At 34.3% G+C, this 21,314-nt stretch overlaps 3 protein-coding genes across 7 annotated transcripts; 2 read left to right on the forward strand and 1 right to left on the reverse strand.

Annotated features, from left to right (window-relative positions):
* Positions 1-884: 884 nt before the first annotated feature.
* LOC123223870 (glutamate--tRNA ligase, cytoplasmic-like) lies at positions 885-6,342 on the forward strand. Of its 3 annotated transcripts, none has more exons than XM_044647313.1 (7): positions 885-1,040; positions 1,620-1,764; positions 3,117-3,204; positions 3,344-3,497; positions 4,028-5,148; positions 5,301-5,768; positions 5,975-6,342. In XM_044647313.1, exons 2-7 carry the CDS (start codon positions 1,634-1,636, stop codon positions 6,191-6,193), a joined length of 2,181 nt encoding a protein of 726 aa, XP_044503248.1. In that variant the 5' UTR covers positions 885-1,040; positions 1,620-1,633; the 3' UTR covers positions 6,194-6,342. The 3 variants fall into 3 exon arrangements, with proteins under 3 accessions (XP_044503248.1, XP_044503249.1, XP_044503250.1); XM_044647314.1 differs by having other exon boundaries at positions 899-1,040; positions 1,612-1,764; XM_044647315.1 differs by lacking the exon at positions 885-1,040 and adding an exon at positions 1,496-1,513.
* An 808-nt stretch (positions 6,343-7,150) lies between these two features.
* On the forward strand, positions 7,151-16,368 carry LOC123224582 (SEC12-like protein 2). Of its 2 annotated transcripts, XM_044648318.1 has the most exons (11): positions 7,151-7,679; positions 7,874-7,968; positions 8,256-8,406; positions 8,814-8,905; positions 9,037-9,136; positions 9,491-9,566; positions 9,673-9,793; positions 9,898-10,011; positions 10,107-10,174; positions 11,119-11,180; positions 16,172-16,368. In XM_044648318.1, exons 1-11 carry the CDS (start codon positions 7,389-7,391, stop codon positions 16,205-16,207), a joined length of 1,206 nt encoding a protein of 401 aa, XP_044504253.1. In that variant the 5' UTR covers positions 7,151-7,388; the 3' UTR covers positions 16,208-16,368. The 2 variants fall into 2 exon arrangements, with proteins under 2 accessions (XP_044504253.1, XP_044504254.1); XM_044648319.1 differs by lacking the exon at positions 16,172-16,368 and having other exon boundaries at positions 7,155-7,679; positions 11,119-11,485.
* A 2,047-nt stretch (positions 16,369-18,415) lies between these two features.
* Positions 18,416-20,294, reverse strand: LOC123224583. Of its 2 annotated transcripts, none has more exons than XM_044648321.1 (3): positions 19,822-20,294; positions 19,476-19,540; positions 18,416-19,283 (listed from the first exon to the last, which is right to left on the reverse strand). In XM_044648321.1, exons 1-3 carry the CDS (start codon positions 19,879-19,881, stop codon positions 18,677-18,679), a joined length of 732 nt encoding a protein of 243 aa, XP_044504256.1. In that variant the 5' UTR covers positions 19,882-20,294; the 3' UTR covers positions 18,416-18,676. The 2 variants fall into 2 exon arrangements, with proteins under 2 accessions (XP_044504256.1, XP_044504255.1); XM_044648320.1 differs by having other exon boundaries at positions 19,830-20,290.
* Between the last annotated feature and the right edge of the window lie 1,020 nt (positions 20,295-21,314).

Below are 21,314 nucleotides of genomic sequence, written 5' to 3' on the forward strand. Positions count from 1 at the left end.
GTTATTATTTTAAAGTTAATTTTAAAAATCTCATTTATTCATTTATGAATAGTTAAAATTAATAGGACTCTAACTCTTTAAAATTTTATCTTTTTTTTTTCCTTTAGTTTTTAAAAACTAACAATTTCCCCTTAGACCAAGTTTAAAAAAATAATATTCTCCCTCCAGGGTTCAGTTTTCAATCTTCGATGCTAAATCCAACTCTATTGCCAACAATGAAGCTTTCTCAATGCATAATCATGCTCCGATGGTCTCTCTTCCCTCCTCTTCGACTTTCCAAGCCAAATATTGATCGACTAACATTCCAGAGGAAGAAAGAGAGATCGTCTGAGCATGATGATCCATCAAGAAAGCTCGTCGTCAATGATGGTGTCGGGGATTGAAAACTAAACCCTGAGAAGGAATGTTATTTTTTAAAACTTGGTCTAGCAAAAAATGGTTAGTTTTTAGGGATGAGGGGAGGAAAAAGAGATAAAAATTTAATTTATTTTTAATATTATAGATAAAATGATTATTCTGTCCATTAAACCGTTAATTTTAATAACCTATGAATGGATAAATGAGATTTTTAAAATTAACAGATGAACATTTGAGATAATAACATACTTTGGGTGGGAAATAGTCCTTTGGCCAATACAAAATTACCCTCATTACATTTATTTTATTAATGAAATTACTTGATTAAAAACAATAATACTATCTATAGTTAAGTTCGATTATTATATTATTTTAAAATAATTAATTATATTTTTATTATGATATTTTAACGAAATAACATAATTAACCTTTGATTACTGCAAAACGATTTTTTGAATTTAAAGGGTGGGAATTGTCATTTTATCAAACATTGGGCGGGAAATTCATTTAGCCTTTAAGAAGTGCTGAGCCCGCTGGGTGCTTCCCTTCTTAGGAGCTGCTACCTTAACAAACCAAATCAGGAAGCCACTCGAGTACCGCGGCGGCGTTTTTCTCAACCACGACATCATTTATACGGCATCGTTTTAGCCGCCTTTTCTTCACACCAAAATCTTCATCATCTTGTAAGTACATAAACTCATCGAATTTGGATTACTTCTCACTCTATTTTCAATTGGGTGAAATTGAAATTTTGATCAGCGTAGATTATTAATAGCTTGTAGTTTAGGGGTTTTTTGGTCGCCCCTTTTGATGCTTCCATTCAATTGGGTCTTGGGATTCAATGTTACTGTAATGTGAATCAACTCGTTTTACTGACTATAATACTGTGGGCTGTAACGCTGCATTTGCAATTATGGGAACAAAAACGCTACTTGGATTACAGGAATCCACTACCCGCCTTTGGTTTTCAATAGCTATATATAACTTTTTATCCCATATCTTCACTATTTATCATTTCACGGTTCTATGATTTCCGTTAGCGGTTGATGTTAGAACATTGACCCTAAACTTACCTGATTTGGAAATTCTAATTCCGACTTTGATATTTTGGTATATATCCTAGGTTTCTATAAGCTTAATTTGTTTTCCTTTTGGGGTTAGTATTTACTCTTAGCTTTAACAATATGTATGTTTTTCTTCTTCTGTAGTTGATTAACATTTCAGTTTTATGATTGCTAGTATTGATTATGGAAAAATTGCAGGGCAAGTGGGGATTATGGAGATCAAGAAGTTATCATTTGCAGCTGATAGCCCTCCGCTGTCTGTTATTGCTGCTGCGAAGGTTGCCGGCATCTCTTTTCCAGCTGATGCTTCTGGCTCTGCGCCTACTTTCCACTTCTCTAATGGGTATGTTTTCCTCCCATTTTAATATAATTGTGATAAATATAAATCTTGATTACAATTTTACCCTCTCCTACAATGGGATCGGGGCTTATTGGGAAAAAATTGGGATTTAAACAGCATCACTCAATAAGAAATTTAGATTCCTGATAAATTAGTAGATGAAAAAAAAAACAATACTTTTAAAATTTAAAAAAAAAAATCTCTAATGTATATCTGTTCTTTTCTTCTTGTTATTCAAATATATGAATATATTATTATTGTATTTCATGAAAATTGATTCGACTTGGAATAATATATTTTAGATATTAGGTGAGTTATTAGTAGAGAGTTAGAGGAAAGTTTAAATGAGTGAATTATAAGATTTTCTTTTTGTTTATAAAAAACTTAAAACATAAGACGAGCCTAAACAAGAAAGAATTTTATAGTCATCAAGTATAAATTTTAAATTCCATCAATAAATATCATTTGTACTAATTTTTCATTTAATGAAGGAATTAGATTATATATATTTCATGTGCATTTAAATATTAGGTTGACTAATTAAAACAAGATTTTCTATTACCTTATAGATCCATTCCTTGGGATTCTTTTTCTCCCTTAAATATTAGGGATCCCTTTTTTCCTCATACTAATATCCCTGATGTCCCTTACTATTCCTAATTCCTCTTGCACTTGGATATTGTTATTTTCTTTATTTACCTAGGAGTTAAATTTAGTTAGATTTCATTTTTCTTATACCAATTTGGTTTTCTTTATTGTGTTAGACGATAGAGCCTATGGATACAACTTATTCATGGAGTAAAACATAATAGCTTTAGGCAAAAATGACGTTGATCCACCAGATTCTATTCTTTATAGCTTCTCTGTGGACAGTTTTATAACTTGTCTCTAGACAGTTCTCTCTACTCCACTTATCAGGATTTCAAGTTTTGGAAGACTTTTGAGTTCCCTGTTCTCTGTTCCTCATTCCAGAGAGCTCCTGTGCTCTCAAGGCTTTCTGAATTATTATTGTTAGGACTATCATAGGTTCCTAATAATTATGGGGATCAAACTACCATTTTCAGCTGATAGCCCTCAACTATTTTGTTGGGAAGCTTGTTGGCATATTTTTATTATCCTTCTGGCTCTACTCTTACTTTCCACTTCTCTGATGGTTTTTTTTTTTTTCCTCACTCATGAGCTTGTTCTTAGAATGAAAAAATTTAACATGTGTCCGGTGGGGTTCTCTGTTTTGGGTTTACTGTTTCTGGATGTGGTAGTAGCTTGTTTTTTGGATTTTTCCGTTTATTGCCTATTGATTTATCAGTTTGAAAAACAATCACACTATGTTATTCTTAACCTAATTTTTATTATAGGTTGAAATTGCATGGCACATATGTTCTTCTTCGTTACATTGGTAGAGTTGCCAAATTGTACGGGCAGAATGCATATGAATCTGGCGAGGTAATTATCTTTAGTCTATTTCTTTATGTCCTTCTTACATAAAATTGAGTTTGTTATGAAATTTCAAGTTTAGCAGTGTAAATTTCTTTTATATTTTGGTTCTTAACAAGTATCTTTCTCTTATTATTATTTTTTACAGATTGATGAATGGCTAGAATATGTTTTGGTTTTTTCATCTGGCTCTGAATTTGAGAATGCATGCAACTATGTGGACAAATATCTTGAGAAGCGTACTTTTGTGGTTGGTCAGTGTTTGTCAATAGCAGATATAGCAATCTGGTCAGCTCTTGCAGGTAAAGGTTTCAGATTGTCTATTTATGTTAGTATGTGACACATTAGGGCTATTTAAACTGACAGCAAAGTAAAGAGAAGCTTAGACTCTTTCCTCAGATTGCATATATGTCATAGTTCAGTTTATGGGGTCCACATCCTCTAAAAAGAGAACATATACCTTTAAATATGTCCAGAAAAAAACAAAAGCACATTTCCTTGTTTGCCATAGGGCCATTCAAATGGGTGTTTTTTGGCGTTATGTTTATTGGTTGGCATTTTTGAATACAAATGTTTCATTGTGTTGACAACTCTTTTCCTAATCCCTGATCGGGGAGCACTAATCAATCATTTCAAATTTAAATTAATCCCAAATCAGGGATTAGGAAATGAGTTTTCAACGCATTTGTTTATTGCTTTTCTTTTGGATTTAGAGATTTTGGTGAATTTCAGGAATTTTTGTCTTGATTGAGCACCTTTGATTATTACTAGACCATTAACATCATTTTTTTATCATATCTCTTATAGATGCCTAATCTTTTATTCTTTGCAGGAACTGGGCAAAGATGGGAAAGTTTGAGGAAATCGAAGAAGTACCAGAACCTGGTACGGTGGTTCAACTCAGTATCTGCAGAATATTGTGACTTCTTGAATGAAGTCACAGCAATGTATGTTGGTAAGAGAGGAGTAGGTAAGCCAGTGGCAGCTAAATTAATAGACCAACAAGCTGTCCAACAATCAAAAAGTGTGAATGCAGATGTTTCTGAAAAGGGAAAAGCAGGCAACCGTCCATCTTTTGAAGTAGATCTTCCTGATGCCGAAATTTGCAAGGTGCGTTTGCGATTTGCACCAGAACCAAGTGGTTATCTTCACATTGGGCACTCAAAAGCTGCACTATTGAATCAGTATTTTGCCCAGAGGTACCAAGGTCAGCTGATTGTGCGTTTTGATGATACAAACCCTGCAAAAGAAAGCAATGAATTTGTTGACAATCTTTTGAAAGACATTGAGACATTGGGTATCAAGTATGAAGAAGTTACCTATACTTCAGATTATTTCCCAGATTTGATGGCAATGGCTGAGAATTTGATTCAACAGGGCAAGGCTTATGTTGATGATACACCACGTGAGCAAATGCAGAAAGAAAGGATGGATGGGATTGAATCAAAATGTAGGAGCAACAGTGTGGAGGAGAATATGAAATTGTGGAAGGAAATGATTTTGGGATCAGAAAGGGGTATGCAGTGCTGTCTTCGGGGGAAGTTAGACATGCAAGACCCTAACAAATCTCTTCGAGATCCAGTTTATTATCGTTGCAATCCACTTCCCCACCACCGAATTGGGTCTAAGTACAAGTTATACCCAACATATGATTTTGCATGTCCTTTTGTTGACGCTAAAGAAGGAATAACACATGCACTTCGTTCTAGTGAGTATCATGATCGCAATGCTCAGTATCATAGAATCCAGGAGGATATGGGAGTGAAGAAGGTTCACATTTATGAGTTTAGCCGATTGAATATGGTCTATACACTTCTCAGCAAGCGTAAGCTTCTCTGGTTTGTCCAAAATGGAAAGGTTGATGGGTGGGATGACCCTCGTTTTCCAACTGTTCAAGGTATTGTGCGAAGGGGTCTGAAAGTTGACGCTTTGATACAGTTTATTCTTGAACAGGTAAGATAATATAGATGACTTCCTCAAACTTCATACTCTTGAAGTAGTTATTTTTATTTATATAATACAGTTTATTCTTATACTTTAATTTGTTCTTGTAAATGATTACAGTTCATTTAATGCGAAGATTAACTTCTACATCTTTGTTTCAGGGGGCTTCCAAAAATCTCAATCTGATGGAATGGGACAAACTTTGGACTATAAATAAGAAGATTATCGATCCGGTGTGTCCTAGACACACTGCTGTCATTGAAGAGAAACGTGTACTTTTGACCCTTACCAATGGTCCTGATGAACCATTTGTTCGCATCATTCCAAGGCATAAGAAGTATGAAGGTGCTGGAGAGAAAGCTACTACTTACACAAAGAGGATATGGATAGACCAAGCTGATGCCATATCCATCTCAGTAGATGAGGAAATTACCTTGATGGATTGGGGGAATGCCATAGTGAAGGAAATAAATAAGGACCAGGATGGAAATGTCATGCAGTTGTCAGGTATTCTGCATCTAGAAGGATCAGTCAAGACCACAAAGTTGAAGCTGACCTGGCTACCTGAAACAAATGAATTAGTTAACCTCACATTGGTGGGATTTGACTACCTTATCACGAAGAAGAAGGTACATTTAATAAAATGATAAACCAAACTTTTCAATGCATTTTTTTGTTGTTATTAACTGTACAATTCAAAGTATTTAGCAGCAATGTGATTTTGTGAGTTAATCCCATGATTATGCTATATAATCCATAAATGCATTAATGGAATGGACTTATTTTATCTGGTTTACTGATTTTGGTTGCTGCTTCTGACCCATTCTGGGTGCAGCTTGAAGAAGGTGAGGACTTCCTAGATGTGCTCAACCCATGTACAAAAATCGAGACTCCAGCAGTTGGAGATTCAAACATGCGAAATCTGAAACGTGGAGAGGTTTTGCAGCTGGAGAGGAAGGGCTACTTCAGATGTGACATTCCGTTCACTAGACCATCAAAGCCTGTTGTTCTGTTTGCAATCCCGGATGGGCGCCAGCAAACAGTGTTGAAGTAAGACCCTTTCACATTTGGGGCGTCCAGTGTTTTGTTTTCAATGAACCATGATTCAGAAGTTTTGAACTCTCTCCCTGCTTCAATGTCTTTGTATCTGGGTACACATTTGTAGACATTGTTGACGTAATTTACTGATTTTACCTTTCTCTAGACATTGTCCTATCGTATTTTAGTTTTTGAAAATGATTTTAGATTAAAAACCAAACAGACTGTTAAATTCTTAATGTGATTCTGAATTTGATGTGATACGGAGGTAGCAAATATAGAGTAAGAACAGATTATTTGATTCTCCTCAGTAGGGTCTTCCACAAACTGCCGGAACCCAGAAGAATATATTCATTTTATGCCATGTTGTTCATAACTTCGTATCATGTTCAAAATCCTTCCTTTTTAATGTGCCATTCACTCTTTCTCGAAGCTCAATGTTGCCAGTGAATGAGAAGATTTGTGCTCAGGATTATTTCAATAATGTTTCTTTCAGTCTTGTTACATGTATACAGATTTAATTGCCTGACTGATAGGCAATTATGCAAGTTATCAATTTCAGAAACGAAGAAATTCGAGAAAACATGTTAGAGGTTTGGTTAAAATGTGATGTCAAATATAAATTTCAAGTATAATATATTTTGCTTATCTTATTACATTTTTTTCTTTCATGTCAAGTTCTTACAAATGCCATTGGCAAAATGGTTAAACATATTATTATTTTATTGGGTTCAAATTTATATTTGGTTTTTATTCAAACTAGAACTCTAGATTTGCTCGAGTTCAAATATCGCTAGTATTGTTATATGGAAACTTTTCTTTAAAGATTTTTTTTTAATGTTATTGTTTATTATTCGAATTAATTTAAACCCTATTGCTTTAGGTTCAAATAAAGTTAAAATTGGCCTTTGATTAGAGTATGTTTAGCTCAGTTCAAATCTTAGCCTATTTTGAGGCAAGGGTATTGATAGTTTCCAGACCACGCAGGTCGAATGTAATACACTAACCATAGGGCAATGCATGAAATTTCCCCGATTTGGGATTGATTTCACCCATCAACATCTTCGGCATATATAGCTTTTGAAAAATGAGGGTGGAAAATGATATTTTCTCAAAAGTAATTTTCGCACCCTCTGAATTCTGAAACGTATTTTACTTACAAAAATACTGGCGAGGCCTGACTAAAGAGAGTGAGAAGGAGAAGAAGCGGAATGGAATCTCACGCTTTACAGAAATACGGCGTGCCGTTTTACGGAGCCGCCTGGGTTCCGTACAAGCACATTAGATCGAAACTCAAATTGCTAGAACAAATACTAGAACAAGACGAAGGTCGAAATGGATCCGGAGACGAAGCTCCCACCGCCGACAAATTTGACACAGTCTCTGCCAATCACAACTATGTCGTTTTGGTCGGCGGGGGCGGTGAAGGCAAAAGTGGTATCCCCAACGCTGTTGTCTTATCTCGCTTCGATTTCGCCTCCAATACCCTCTCCAATCAACCTGTAAGTCTAACAACGGAGCTGTTGTTCTGGCTTGTTAATTTTGTTATTGATACGATAATAATAAAACTTTCTTGATTTTTTTTCATAATAGATTTTTGGAGAATATTTTGACTAATTTCTTATAATAGGCATGACTGGAAAAACGAATGAGGTTATTGATTGACCTTTGATGATTTTATTTTCTTCTGCTTCAGGTGGCTAAGTTTAAAACTGATTCAGATTTACCTTATCGAATGGCAGTTCATCCACGTGGAGATGGAATTATTTGTGCAATGCAAAATAGTTGCAGGTTCCCATCTTATTTTCATTTGATTTTATTTTTTAATTTTGGCAATTCCTTTCACGATTTGACTGGAATAATATCAAGAGTCCAGAGTGGCATTCTGAAATTTAAACTTCATAGATTTGCTGAGTAACTACTGTTTTGATTTATATTTTTTCTTAGTGACTAGCCAACTCCTTGGATTTCCGTTTACTTATAATCTTGTCATTTTGTTATGGTTAAGTTAAGATACATTTGCTAGCATATTAAGGCCTCAAGTAGAGTCGATTCATTATTGTACTTTGCTTGTGCAGATTGTTTGAGTGGGTAAGAGAGAATAGTGACAAAGTCCAGAGATTGGGTGTAAAAGGGTCAGAGAAAGTCCTCAGCCTGTTAGAAGATGTTGGGCAGCAGTTAGCACTAGCCTTTGACTCTGATGGTTCTACTCTTGCTACCGGTGGTGAGGTAGAGATCCTATGCTTTTCCTTTTAAAATACAATTGCCCCATGGACTTTTTTCTTTTTTCGTCTTTCTTTCATTGTTTTGGTTGTGCTTCACCCTTTTTTACTCCTAAGCATAGGTAAAAGCCCAAGAGCCTTGTAATATTTCTACCTCAAATTTCTACCGTTGTTCTTTCTGGACTTTGCTATTGGTGAACAGTAAGGAAGATTCTGTTACTAACCTCCAGATACAAATACCCATATATTAATTGAAACCCCAAATATTTTGTACCAGAATCTTAATGGTAATGTAAATGCATTCTATAGTTTTGGCTTTAGTTATGATGTGGTGAAATGATAAAGCAAGACATATTGTGGATTTTTTAAACAAAATAGAATGGTATATGATGCTTAGATTTTGGTGCAGTGCAGGATGGAAAATTAAGGGTTTTAAAGTGGCCTACCTTGGAAATTATTCTTAATGAATCTGAAGCTCATGCTTGTGTCAAGGATTTATCTTTCAGGTTCGTCCTAGTGATCAGTTGAATTAGAGTGTCATTGCCTTAACCTGCTAGCTCGATGAAAAGAAAATGAATTGGTTGTTTTGCAATTGTTTAACTAGTTCCACTTATGATTTGGCTTGGTTTACTTGCAGCCCTGATGGAAAATTTCTTGTCTCCTTGGGAAATCGTGGCCCTGGTAGGGTTTGGGATGTAACCTCTGCGTCTGTTATAGCTTCTCTACCAAATAAAAATGTAAGCAATGAGTCATTTGAACATATTTGTTTTCTTCGCTTTGGTGGCCTAGTTCAATCTTGGTTGATGTAATGAAGATGCTTCATGTTGGGTTTTGATGAAATTGTTCTTATGTTTTGTGCTGTATATTGTTCTTCACTATTCTGTTTGATTAACAATTGCACCTGTCAGCAAAACAGCAAGAAGCTAATCATGACCTTATGTTTACTTCACACTTACAGAATAGAAAGAATCTTTTTTAGGAAAATCTTCAAGCCTCATTTTGTTTGGCTTTTTTTCTTTTTTGGTTTATTGGAATTTATTCTCTTTCTCATGGGCTTCAAATTAACTACATCCATTTATAAATTCACCCAGGATGAAATTTTTGCCTCCTGTAGATTCTCTCCATCTAGTGATCAGAATTATCTTCTTTACATTGCTGCAATAACAGGTAGATTTTCATCTTTTGGGAGTCATGGGTCCTTTTTCTTACTAGAAATGCCCTTGTCCACTTCACTGTTTTATGAGCTAACCTCAAGAAACTTATTTTTGTGTAGACAAGGGTGCAAGTATTGTGACATGGAATACCACCTCTTGGAAGAGGATTCGCTCAAAGCGAGTTGTACGTGAGTCTGTTTATTCCTTCAATGTTTCAGCTGATGGAAAACTACTTGCAATGTATGAACTTGTTGATTATTGTTATCTTTAACTGCATGAACACATTTTGTGTGCAATTTCATAAGAACTATCATCTATTTACCTTGTAATTGGTTGACAAGCAGAGGGACAGGAGGAGACATTGCAATTATAAATTCAAGCAATATGGCAATTCAGACAATGGTTAGAAAAGCACACCTAGGCTTTGTGACAGCTCTGGCATTCTCTGATGATTCAAGGTTTGGGCTGATCCTTGAGATAACAATAGCTTTTAGATTGCAATTACTTTGTCTTACAATAAAATTGATAGGAAGAATGTGATGTTTGAATACAGGGCTTTAGTTTCTGCATCTATGGACTCAAGTGCAAGGGTGACCTTAATTGAGAACAAGAAGAAAAGCGGTATGCTCCTTCCATGATCTATTAGTATTAGTTCAATAACTCAAATCACATTTTCTATCATTTACAGAGCACATCTGAGAGACCTTTCGCAGAGGTCACTAGCTGATTTGAAACCCATAGAACTGTTTCAGTGCTCACACAATATGAGAATCAAATATCCATCCTTTTCTTTTCTTCTGGAAGGACCATAATTAGTAAACCCTCGCTGGTGTGTTATATTGTGATTCAACATTATACCTAGTCAATGCACCTTCTTCTAAGGTTGTATCTAGGGGTGTAAATGAGTTGAGCCGGTCAAGAGCTGTTCACAACTTAGTTCGTTTTCAGTTGAGCTGGAGAGGCATGAGTTTGACTCTCAAGCCGAGCTCTAATTCAGCTCTCAAGTCAAGCTTGAGTTTGTTGTCAATCGGTTTGGTGAGCTCATAAGTTCACAACTCGGTTTGAGTAAAATATCAACAAACCTCTAAATGTTTCAAATTTTGATTTGACACCCCAAGAATCTTTTTCTCTGACTCTGAATATGAGGGGGTCATTGATAAACATAAAAAGTTAAGAGGTTTAAATATATACAATTTTTTAGTTCTGACATCTAAATATAATATATTGAGACGAGCTTGATTTAATCGTTCATGTCTCAAGCTCGAGCTGTGAACTTCTCAGCTTGGTGAGCTTGAGCTCGAACCAATCATTATTCAACTCAATTCCATTACACCTCTAGTTGTATTCACAGAATTTTCACTATATACATCTTACACCCAAGCCTCGGACCTGCTTGCTTATGCTGTCAAATTTTAGACAAGCAAGGACTAGCCTTGTTAATCATCGATGTTGCATCTGCTTGAATGTCCAAGGCATTATGCTAATCCTACATTTCATTTCAAGTTGGAGCAGCACATATGGAATCTTAAACAAAACTCATTTTGCTCTGTTAAATCTTTTGGCAGGACTAAATTTGTGGATCATTATACTCTTCGTATTACTAGCAATTGCTGTGTACTTCATCAAGGTACAACGAATCATTCCTTAACTTGATGCCATTCTCCCTACTGTTTAAATGCGAAAAGCTTTTTTCACACATTGCTCAAATTCAAGAAACTTGGAAATTACACCTCGGATCTAACTGCAGTCTAAATATTGAAACATGTTCTGTTGAATTCTTATTTGTTGGGGTGACCCCACCACATTACCCATGTGTAATAATAACCTTAGGCGTTGAGTTTATACATATTTTGTTTTATTTAATTAAATCAACCATTTTTCAAAGGGTCTATACAAAAATAATCCCTATCAATTGAAAACACTTTTGAAGTCAACATATTAGGTTGAAAAAAATTACCCTTTTATATTATATCCTTTATCTTTATGATAAAACAATTATCTCATACCTTAGTAGGCAGAGGCAATCAATAGATCTTTGAAATGAATATCATTAGGTATCTATATTTAATGTACTATGTTCATGTTGTATCTTCCTAAGTAATTACACAATTATATGTCCCTTTTATCCTATAAATATAGAATTGTACCAAGACAAATAAACGAGATATTATGGATCTAATATTGTTACTCTACTAAAGTTTTACAGGACAATCAATTAAATAACAATGGACTTAGGTTTCCAGGCGGTAAGTCAAATTTCTTTAAAAGATTTTTTATTAGTATTTTATCTTGTATACCTTTAGTGATGGAATTTTCAGTATTAACAATACTTCTAATGTCTAGGGAGGAACGATCATTTACTTAAGAGAAAATATAAAAAATTAAATGGTATTTATAAATATTCCAAAGGAGTAGTGAAATATTTTGGTGGCACCCTAATAATTTGTAGGTCTAAAACCTTGAAGTTCCTATATGTGAGACTGACCATGTATGCATTAATACAAAATTTGAAGCATGAATATTTTGTAATTTTAAATATACAAGTAAAATCTAGTCGTTGACTTTGATTTCTACATGATGTGAAATAGCAACTAACTATTAGTCTTTAGTTTTTAGGTCAAAAAATCTTTCCACCCCCAGGTTTAGTGTAAATCTAGTTAAACCTGTTAAACTTTTGAAAATTTAAATTTTTATTCAGTTGTTAAATTTTGTTATTATTATCAAAGATAAAATGATTATATAAAAAATTTATTTAAATTATATTTTAAGATCATCTTTAAATTTTAAAATTTTTATTTTATGCCCCTTATCACATTCTTTGTGTTTAAATATTAACTTTTTTCCCCTAAGTCTAAGGATATAAACTCTTATCTTTTTTCATATACAATTGTACCTTTAGTTTTTTTTTTTTTTTTTTAAATTTGAGTTTCATCTTTTCACCCAGTTTCAAAATGATCAACACTTTTGATTGATCATATGCATCTTGAGTCCTACTGTCATTTTTTGTACCAAAATAAATGGTATCATATTGTTAAAAAATTAAGTCACCATATATTAATTATATTTATATATTTATATGTATAATTAATAATTTACAATACTTAATTTGTGTGTTTTGCTAATCTTATTTTAAAAAATACTTATAATGTTATAGAATTAATTTAGTAAATATGAAAGATAAAGAAATGAAAGGAAAAAAGGAGAAAAGAGCGAAGTTATGGAAATATGAATTTTGAATAATCAATTACAAAGGATGAGGGGGTATTTATAGCACAATTGGTCACCTTTTAGTCAATTCTTCCACGCCACATGTTCAAGGTATTTAATGTCTTCCTATTTTTTTTGGCCAACTCAAGGCATGTGGTGGCCAAGTCAAATACAGGTGGCTTGACTTGATTAGATGGAAAGTCATTTAGATATGTAACACTTCCCTTTGGATTTTCACCATTTATAGATAATTATTATTACCTTGTTAAGAAAAAATCCAGTGGGATAAAAACCAAAGCAAATGAACATAATTATTATCTGTAAATGGTGGGAATCCAAGAGGGAGTGTTACATATCTAGGTGGTTTTTCACCTAATCAAGTCAACCCACATTCATTTAACTTGACCACCACATATCTCAATTTGGCCAAAAGAAATGGAAAGACATTAAATGCCTTGAACATGTGGCGTGGAAGAATTGACTAAATGGTGGTCAATTGTGCTATAAATACCCCCCCTCATCCTTTATAATTGATTATCCGAAATTCATATTTCCATAGTTTTGCTCTCTTTTCCTTTCTTCTTAATTCTTCATTTCATTTCTTTATCTTTCATATTTACTAAATTAATTTCATAACACGTTATCAGCACGATAGCGATGGAGGGGTGTATTGTGACCTGAAGTTCCATATCGTTCTTGTACTGTCTACTGAGCGTGTATATAGGCACGGCTAGAAGCCCTTCACTCGAATGAGGCGTTTTAAAGCTGTGAGGGCCTGAAGCCCAAAGCGGACAATATCAGTTGGGTTATTTATAACACGTTATCTAACCCATGTGTATATACAAGCTCAGTAGACAGTACGAGAGTAATGTGAGACTTCAGGTCACAACACACCCCTCCATCACTATCGTGCTAATAACGTGTTATGAAATTAATTTAGTAAATATGAAATATAAAGAAATGAAAGGAAGAATTGAGAAGAAAGGAGAAGAGAGCAAAGCTATGGGAATATAAATTTCGGATAATCAATTACAAAGGATGAGAGGGGGTATTTATAGCACAATTGGTCACCATTTAGTCAATTCTTCCATGCCACATGCTCAAGGCATTTAATGTCTTCCCATTTCTTTTGGTCAAGTCAAGGCATGTGGTGGTCAAGTCAAATGCGTGTGGCTTGACTTGATTAGGTGGAAAATCACCTAGATATGTAACACTCCCCTTTGGATTTTTACTATTTACAAATAATTATTATTACCTTGCTAAGGAAAAACCAATGAGATAAAAGCCAAAACAAATGAACATAATATTATCTGTAAATGGTGGGAATCCAAGGGGGAGTGTTACATATCTAGGTGGCTTTCCACCTAATCAAGTCAAGCACATGCATTTGACTTGGGCACCACATGCCTTGACTTAGCCGAAAGAAATGGGAAGGCATTAAATGCCTTGAATATGTGGCGTGAAAGAATTGACTAAAGGGTGGTCAATTGTGCTATAAATACCCCCCTCATCATTTGTAATTGATTATCCGGAATTCATATTTTCATAGTTTTGCTCTCCTCCTTTATTCTCAATTCTTCCTTTCATTTCTTTATCTTTTATATTTACTAAATTAATCTCATAACACGTTATCAGCACGATAGCGATGGAGGGGGGTGTGTTGTGACCTGAAGTCCCACATTGCTCCCGTACTATCTACTGAGCGTGTATATAGGCAGGGGTCAGAAGTCATTCACTCGAACGACGCGTTTTAAAGCCGTGAGGGTCTGAAGACCAAAGCGGACAATATCGGTCGGGTTGATTATAACACGTTATCCAGCCCCTGCTTATATACAAGCTCAGTAGACAGTACAAGAGTGATGTGAGACTTTAGATCACAGCACACCCCACCCCCCCCCCCCATCGCTATCGTGCTAATAACGTGTTATGAAATTAATTTAGTAAATATGAAAGATAAAGAAATGAAAGAAAGAATTGAGAAGAAAGGAGAAAAGAGCAAAAGAGAAGAGAGCAAAACTATGAATTTCGGATAATCAATTACAAAAGATGAAAGGGGGGTATTTATAGCACAATTGGTCACCCTTTAGTCAATTCTTCCACGCCACATGTTCAAGGCATTTAATGTTTTCTCATTTCTTTTGGCCGAGTCAAGGCATGTGGTAGTCAAGTCAAATGCATGTGCTTGACTTGATTAGAAGGAAAATCACCTAGATATGTAACACTCTCCTTTGGATTTGCAATATTTACAAATAATTATTATTACTTTGCTAAGGAAAAACCCAGTGGGATAAAAACTAAAGCAAAGGAACATAATTATTATCTGTAAATGGTGGGAATCCAAGGAGGAGTGTTACATATTTAGATGACTTTCCACCTAATCAAGTCAAGCTATATGCATTTGACTTGACCACTACATGCCTTGATTTTTGCCAAAAAAAATGGGAAGACATTAAATGCCTTGAATATGTGGCGTGGAAGAATTGACTAAAGGGTGGCCAATTATGCTATAAATAACCCCCCCTCATCCTTTGTAATTGATTATCCGGAATTCATATTTTCATAGCTTTGCTCTCTTCTCCTTTCTTCTCAATTATTCTTTTCATTTCTTTATTTTTCATATTTACTAAATTAATTCCATAACACGTTATCAGCACGATAGGGAGGTGTGTTGTGACCTGAAGTTCTACATCGCTTTCGTACTGTCTATTGAGTTTGTATATAAGCAAGGGTCAGACGCCGTTAACTCAATAGACGCGTTTTAAAGCCGTGAGGGTCTGAAGTCCAAAGCGGACAATATCTGTTGGCAGTTTATAACACGTTATCAGCACGATAGCGATGAGGGGGTGTGTTGTAACCTGAAGTCCCACATCGCTCTCGTACTGTCTACTGAGCTTGTATATAAACGGGGGCCAGAAGCGCTTAACTCAATAGACGCATAATAAAACCATGCGGATCCTGAAGATCCAAAGCGGACAGTATCTTGGTGGTGGCCCATGTAGGTCTGGGTGTTAGGCTAGAAGTCCCTCACCACGATAGATGCGTTTTAAACCCTTGAGGGTCTGAAGCCCAAAGCGAACAATATCTATTGGATTGTTTATAACACGTTATTAGCACGATAACGATTGGGGGGGGGGGGTGTTGTGACTTAAAGTTTCACATCGCTCTCGTACTGTCTACTGAGCTTGTATATAAGCAGGGGTCAGAAGCCCTTAACTCGATAGACATGTTTTAAAACCGTGAGGCGTGAAACTCAAAACGAATAATATATGTTGGGCTGTATATAACCTATAATAATTTTTAATTCATTTCTACTTTTAAATTCTATATTCCTTATATATATTTATTTATTTATTTATTTTGACTGTTGCGCTGGCATAATACCAAAATAAAAATAATTTTAAAACCTTGCAGTTAATCCAAAGTAAACATGCGATAGCTGAGGGCTGAAGTAGGCACGAAAGCAGCTTTAACGTGGACCACGCGCTAGATAACTGCGAGTATGAAATATGTGGATCTTTTAACAGTATTCTATTTTATTGATTAAAAAACCATGAAATCTTTGTAAAATAAAATATTAATTAATGAAAAATAAATTTTATTTATTTATTTATTGAAACATAGGTTGGCCAGTTGGGCATCGAAATTGAATATTTCCTTGTGGCTGACATGATTTTATTTGACAAATATAAAAAAGTGTTTATATAAGAGAACTACTAATATACAGTATCGTAAAATTGGTAAGAAATTATTAATCTGAAATAATTGGATGATAAAAGCACATGTTGGTCATCGTTGACGGGAATTTTATTATATGGTAACAATACAGTAATAACAGTAATATAGGATTAAAAATCCTCATGTGTTGGGACTCTTCAAGTGCTGTAGTTGTTCGAAGCGGTCGATTCAAGACGACAGCTTCCTGAGTAGGCGAGGTTGAGATGGGGAAGAAGATGGCATGTGAGGGAGATGGTGTAGAGGATTTTGTCTCCACTACTATTGTTGGTTATGGTGAGGCCGTTAAGAGTCATCGAGAAATTTGTGTGAGTGGAGAAGATGATGTGGTGAGGGAGAGTGTGGGGTTTATGGCAGAGGAATATGACAAGTTTCGGGTGATGCGATGGTGCTAGATCTGAAGAATAACGATGATGGTGGTGATGGTTTGGCGAATTGAAGTGAAACATGTGATATGTAGAGAAGCAAGAAAGCATATTAAAGATCTTATGAGGAACTTGTTGATTGAGATCGAGGACGAAAGAGAATATTTGTGACAAAAAGCATCATGGTTCAATTACTAAAGAAGGTGAAAAGGTGCTTTCTTTGAAGCCAATTTGGGATGAGAATATTATTTGAAGGCCAAAATACTTATTCCCACCCAAGGTTTGGCGGAAACCAAATTCATACCTATTAATTTTTGAAAATTTAAATATTAATTCTTTTATTAAAATTAAAAATAAAAATATTATTTAACTAAAATTATTTTTAAAAACTTAAAATTTATCATATTTTTCTCTTTTTAATTTTAAAAACTAATAATTTTTATTACTCAAAATTTGAAAAATGACAATTTATCTTCTTATAATTTTTTTTTCTCTTCTTTAGTAACCGTTCTTTAACCAATCTTTCGTACTAGTATGCCCTTTAATATATCAAAAGAAGATAGATAGTTGGTTAACTGTAAGTTGAGTGATGACTCATTGGCCAAAGTATGTGTAACACACAAATTTGTGCCTCGACGGATCATGCGGATCAACCCATGCACATGTCGGCTGGACACAGACACATCTGTGTCCAGTAAGAGGTGGAGCCTGCTGTGTTGTGTGATAGATGTTTTGAAGCCAATTTTGGGTGAGAATATTATTTAAATGGTCATGAAACTCACAAGAGACAACTTTGGTCAGACAACTTACTTTTCATAGCCCATCATTTCTTCGCAACAATGAGCCATCAAACATCCCTCCACTGGAGTGTATCAAGTAGGAGGTGGAGTCTGCTGTGTGGACAACATTTTAACATTCCAGTGGGCTTGCCTGAAGGGAACCCCAAAAAAAAAAAAAAAAGGGAATTCTGCCAGGATGGTGCCCCTGATGTGTACTATAAACGAAATCAAAATCCCTTTTTTTTTTTTTCAAAATTTAGACTTATTTAGATCCAAATCTAACCCTATTAATACAGCTAGGATTAATAAGTAAATTATAATACACTCGTTTTAGAGGGATTTTGATTGTGTGTATTAATAATAATTACTCTCTTATACATTAAGAATGATATATTATTGAATGTTGTTATATTTATAATTTAATTTTATAATAAAATTATATGTATAAATAATATATACAAATAATGATATATTATCAAATGAATAAGTGATATTTTATTTTAAATTTAAAATTATCTAATTATATAATAATATACCGTTATTTATACATAAAATTATATATATAATATTATTTTTAATTTTAATTCAACATATATGTTAAGTACATAAATAAATGCTCATTAATGTTATTTATTAATTATTTTAGTTTTATTGTCTGTATACGCAAATTACCTTTAACTGATCATTTGCTGTCATTCTGTTATTAATCAGTAGATTAATTTATAATGTTTACATTAGGTTTAATTATAAATAAGTCAAACTAAAGGCAGAACGTAAAATTACAAAAACACCCTTGCTATTAAAAACAGTGATTAATACAATTCCTTGGGTCCAGTGGAATCACACAGTAGACATCCTCCTACCGCCATGTTGATCGAGAGATGCTAATCTCACCACCGGTCAAAAAACTTGTAAAAATCCATTAACCCTAAAAAAGTTACCCCGAGTTAAAAAAATAAAATTAAACACCCATAATTTTAATTTCAACCGATTAAATATTAAAACAAAAAACAAAAAAAACATCAGTTTTCCCATTTCATCTACATAAGAGACTTCAACGATCTTGCTTTCACTGGTTTTCTTATTCTTTTCTTTCGACTATCTCCATTCTCGTCATCATCATCGTCTTCATCATCTACAAATTCAAAATCTTCGATTTGAGAAGAAGACGGCGTTTTCTCGTCCTTATTCATGTCCTCAACATCTCCATCTTCAAACTTTTTTCCCTCGTTTATTTTATCAACACCTCTCCTCTTGCCCCACAACGGCCCAAACCCAGAATAGTAGTAAAATTCATATGGATTGGACGACGATGACGAACCCTTTTTGGCTCGAGCTCGGCCTCGACGAACTGCTATTCCCTTATCGGATTTCTTTGTAAAAGAAGAAGAAGATATGTCATTGCCGTATGATTTGATTAACGATAAGTGATGGTCGCACATGGTGTGCCCAGCTTTGGCTTCATTTCTGCATTGCCAGCCCTTGCCGTCAGTTTTGTTACAATACAACGTTTTGAATTTTTTCTCGAACCCAAATTCACCTTCCATTTTCGTATCTTTATTATCTTCCATTTCGTTATTGTCAATTATCATTTCTTCGACTTTGAGCTTCACTGCCTTCTCTTCTCCGTCCATCATAGAAGCCACGCTGTTTATATATACAACATATTTACAACCACAGGCCACTCATACTTCTTACCCATTACAAATTTTGGATAATTATAGCTACATCTTGCAACTATTCAAAACGATAAATAAAAAACCCTAATACTGGAAGGAGAGAAAAATACGAGATAAAATGTATGTTAAAGATTCGATTTGAAGAAGAATAGTGGATTACCTCTCAACAGCGCCAATAGAGTCACCAAAGCTCCCATTTCCTGTAAAGCTATCTTCTCCTTCGAGCTGATAAATAAAACGCAGGAGAATGAAAAGCAAAAGAAAAAGATATATAATAGCAAGAAATGGTGAAGACCCCATACCCTAATCGGCTATTTGAAGGAGAATACACGACAAAAACGAGAAAATTTAGGGTTTTAATGAAACCCTAACGGGGTATAATCACAAAACCCTAGAACCCAGAAGAGAAAATGCAGGTAAATGAAGATAAAAGGAGAGAACGGGGAAGAGGGTTTTCGTAGATCTGTGATAATATCGACGAAAAAAGAGATAGATAAGAAACCCACCAACTCACCTGGGGATAGAAAGATGGGTAGTTCTCTGGAGAGAATGAAATCACATCCCATGGCGACTGGTTCAGCTGGCACACGTGTGTCTGCAGACGCTCTGATGTTGAAGCGTGTGAATACAATACAGAAGAGAGCTTCGCGTTCTTGCGAATCCTCATATTCAAAGATAGTTAGATAGACACGCAGACATAATAAAGGCAGGCTTTTATATTAGATCTTAAGCTTTTCTATTTCTATTTATTTATTTTTCACTTCTCTCTCTCTCGCTCACAGGCCCCCTCTCTCTTTCTCTCTCTCTCGGAGTTTTATTTTTGCAGATCTCACAGAACTCGATAATCAGGGTTTCTTTCTTAGCTTTCTGTAGCTTTCTCGGCCCTTCATATGTTTCGTTTCGTTTTTTATTGACATTTTTGCCCTTCCGAATTTTTATTTATTTCCGCAGATTTCTTTGGGAGAAAAGAAAGCTACTGCTATTACACGTCACGCTAGTTGTCCAAAGCTGTTGTTTTTTTTCTGTAGCCTGAGAATCTATCATCTGCAACCGTTTCCATGTTACGCTTCAAGTTTTCAACTCAATGGGCTGTCTTCGCAGCTGTTTTTTTTTTTTCCAACTATATTTAAAAAAAAAAGGAAATCTAAATGACTTTTGAAAAAGAAACTTTTTATTAATGAAAAACTAATTTTTATTATTTTACTTAAACAGGATATTAACACTTTAATATTGAAGAAAACCGACGTGGCAAGTTCATAAATTAAGTGGAAGAAAAGAATATATAATAATTTTTGTCCAACAAAGACTAAGGGTATTTAGGTCAACAAGATTTTTTACTTGAAAAATCCAATAAGATACATACAAACCAAATAATGAAGGGTGAAGACACGCGCTGAAATGGCCGCTCTTATGACGAAGTGGCAAACAAGTATGGCCCACGTCAGAAATGGATTTTATGAGTGTACTTCGACGGTCCCACTCTTGTGAACTCAACAAACGGTTTGATGCAGAAGCAGACAATAGAAAAACTACAGCGCGTGACCTTAAGGTAGTTTGAATACTAGAAAAGAGACTATTATGCAGAAGGAAACACGAGCGCCTTCCAACCTGAAATTCTTATTTTATATAATTTAATAGTTATAATTTTAATTATTTAATTTAGAATTTGTTTTATTTAACATGGTTAATTATTTAATTTTTTGTTTAAAGAAAAAATGATAACATGTGAGTGCTGAAAATTATTTTATAAAACAATGAAAACTAAAATGTATTCACTTCCGTTTGAACACATAATATTTAGATATTCATGTGGGGTAACATATAATATTATTAAAATATTATCTAAATAATAAATAATATTATAAATAAAATAAATAATATTATTAAATTGATGAATAAATCAATCAAGTTAAATCTTAAAATATTATCTATTCATTCGTTTTAAAAAATCTGATTTATTAGCTTCGGTGTTTATTTGAAACTACAGATGCTTATGAGG

This window comes from Mangifera indica, chromosome 8 (genome assembly GCF_011075055.1).
Source record: "Mangifera indica cultivar Alphonso chromosome 8, CATAS_Mindica_2.1, whole genome shotgun sequence".
Lineage (NCBI taxonomy): Eukaryota > Viridiplantae > Streptophyta > Magnoliopsida > Sapindales > Anacardiaceae > Mangifera > Mangifera indica.

What these genes read in the sequence shown, in the direction of transcription:
- LOC123224582 (XM_044648318.1), top strand. Translation starts at nt 7,389, where the DNA reads ATGGAATCTCACGCTTTACAGAAATACGGCGTGCCGTTTTACGGAGCC. An exon ending in GCATTCTCTGATGATTCAAG is followed by an intron (nt 10,012 to 10,106) that starts GTTTGGGCTGAT and finishes GTTTGAATACAG; the next exon opens with GGCTTTAGTTTCTGCATCTA. An exon ending in TGAGAACAAGAAGAAAAGCG is followed by an intron (nt 10,175 to 11,118) that starts GTATGCTCCTTC and finishes ATCTTTTGGCAG; the next exon opens with GACTAAATTTGTGGATCATT.
- LOC123223870 (XM_044647313.1), top strand. Translation starts at nt 1,634, where the DNA reads ATGGAGATCAAGAAGTTATCATTTGCAGCTGATAGCCCTCCGCTGTCT. An exon ending in TACAGTTTATTCTTGAACAG is followed by an intron (nt 5,149 to 5,300) that starts GTAAGATAATAT and finishes TCTTTGTTTCAG; the next exon opens with GGGGCTTCCAAAAATCTCAA. An exon ending in ACCTTATCACGAAGAAGAAG is followed by an intron (nt 5,769 to 5,974) that starts GTACATTTAATA and finishes TTCTGGGTGCAG; the next exon opens with CTTGAAGAAGGTGAGGACTT.
- LOC123224583 (XM_044648320.1), bottom strand. Translation starts at nt 19,982, where the DNA reads ATGAGGATTCGCAAGAACGCGAAGCTCTCTTCTGTATTGTATTCACAC. An exon ending in ACCCATCTTTCTATCCCCAG is followed by an intron (nt 19,541 to 19,829) that starts GTGAGTTGGTGG and finishes TTTATTTATCAG; the next exon opens with CTCGAAGGAGAAGATAGCTT. An exon ending in TCTATTGGCGCTGTTGAGAG is followed by an intron (nt 19,284 to 19,475) that starts GTAATCCACTAT and finishes ATATATAAACAG; the next exon opens with CGTGGCTTCTATGATGGACG.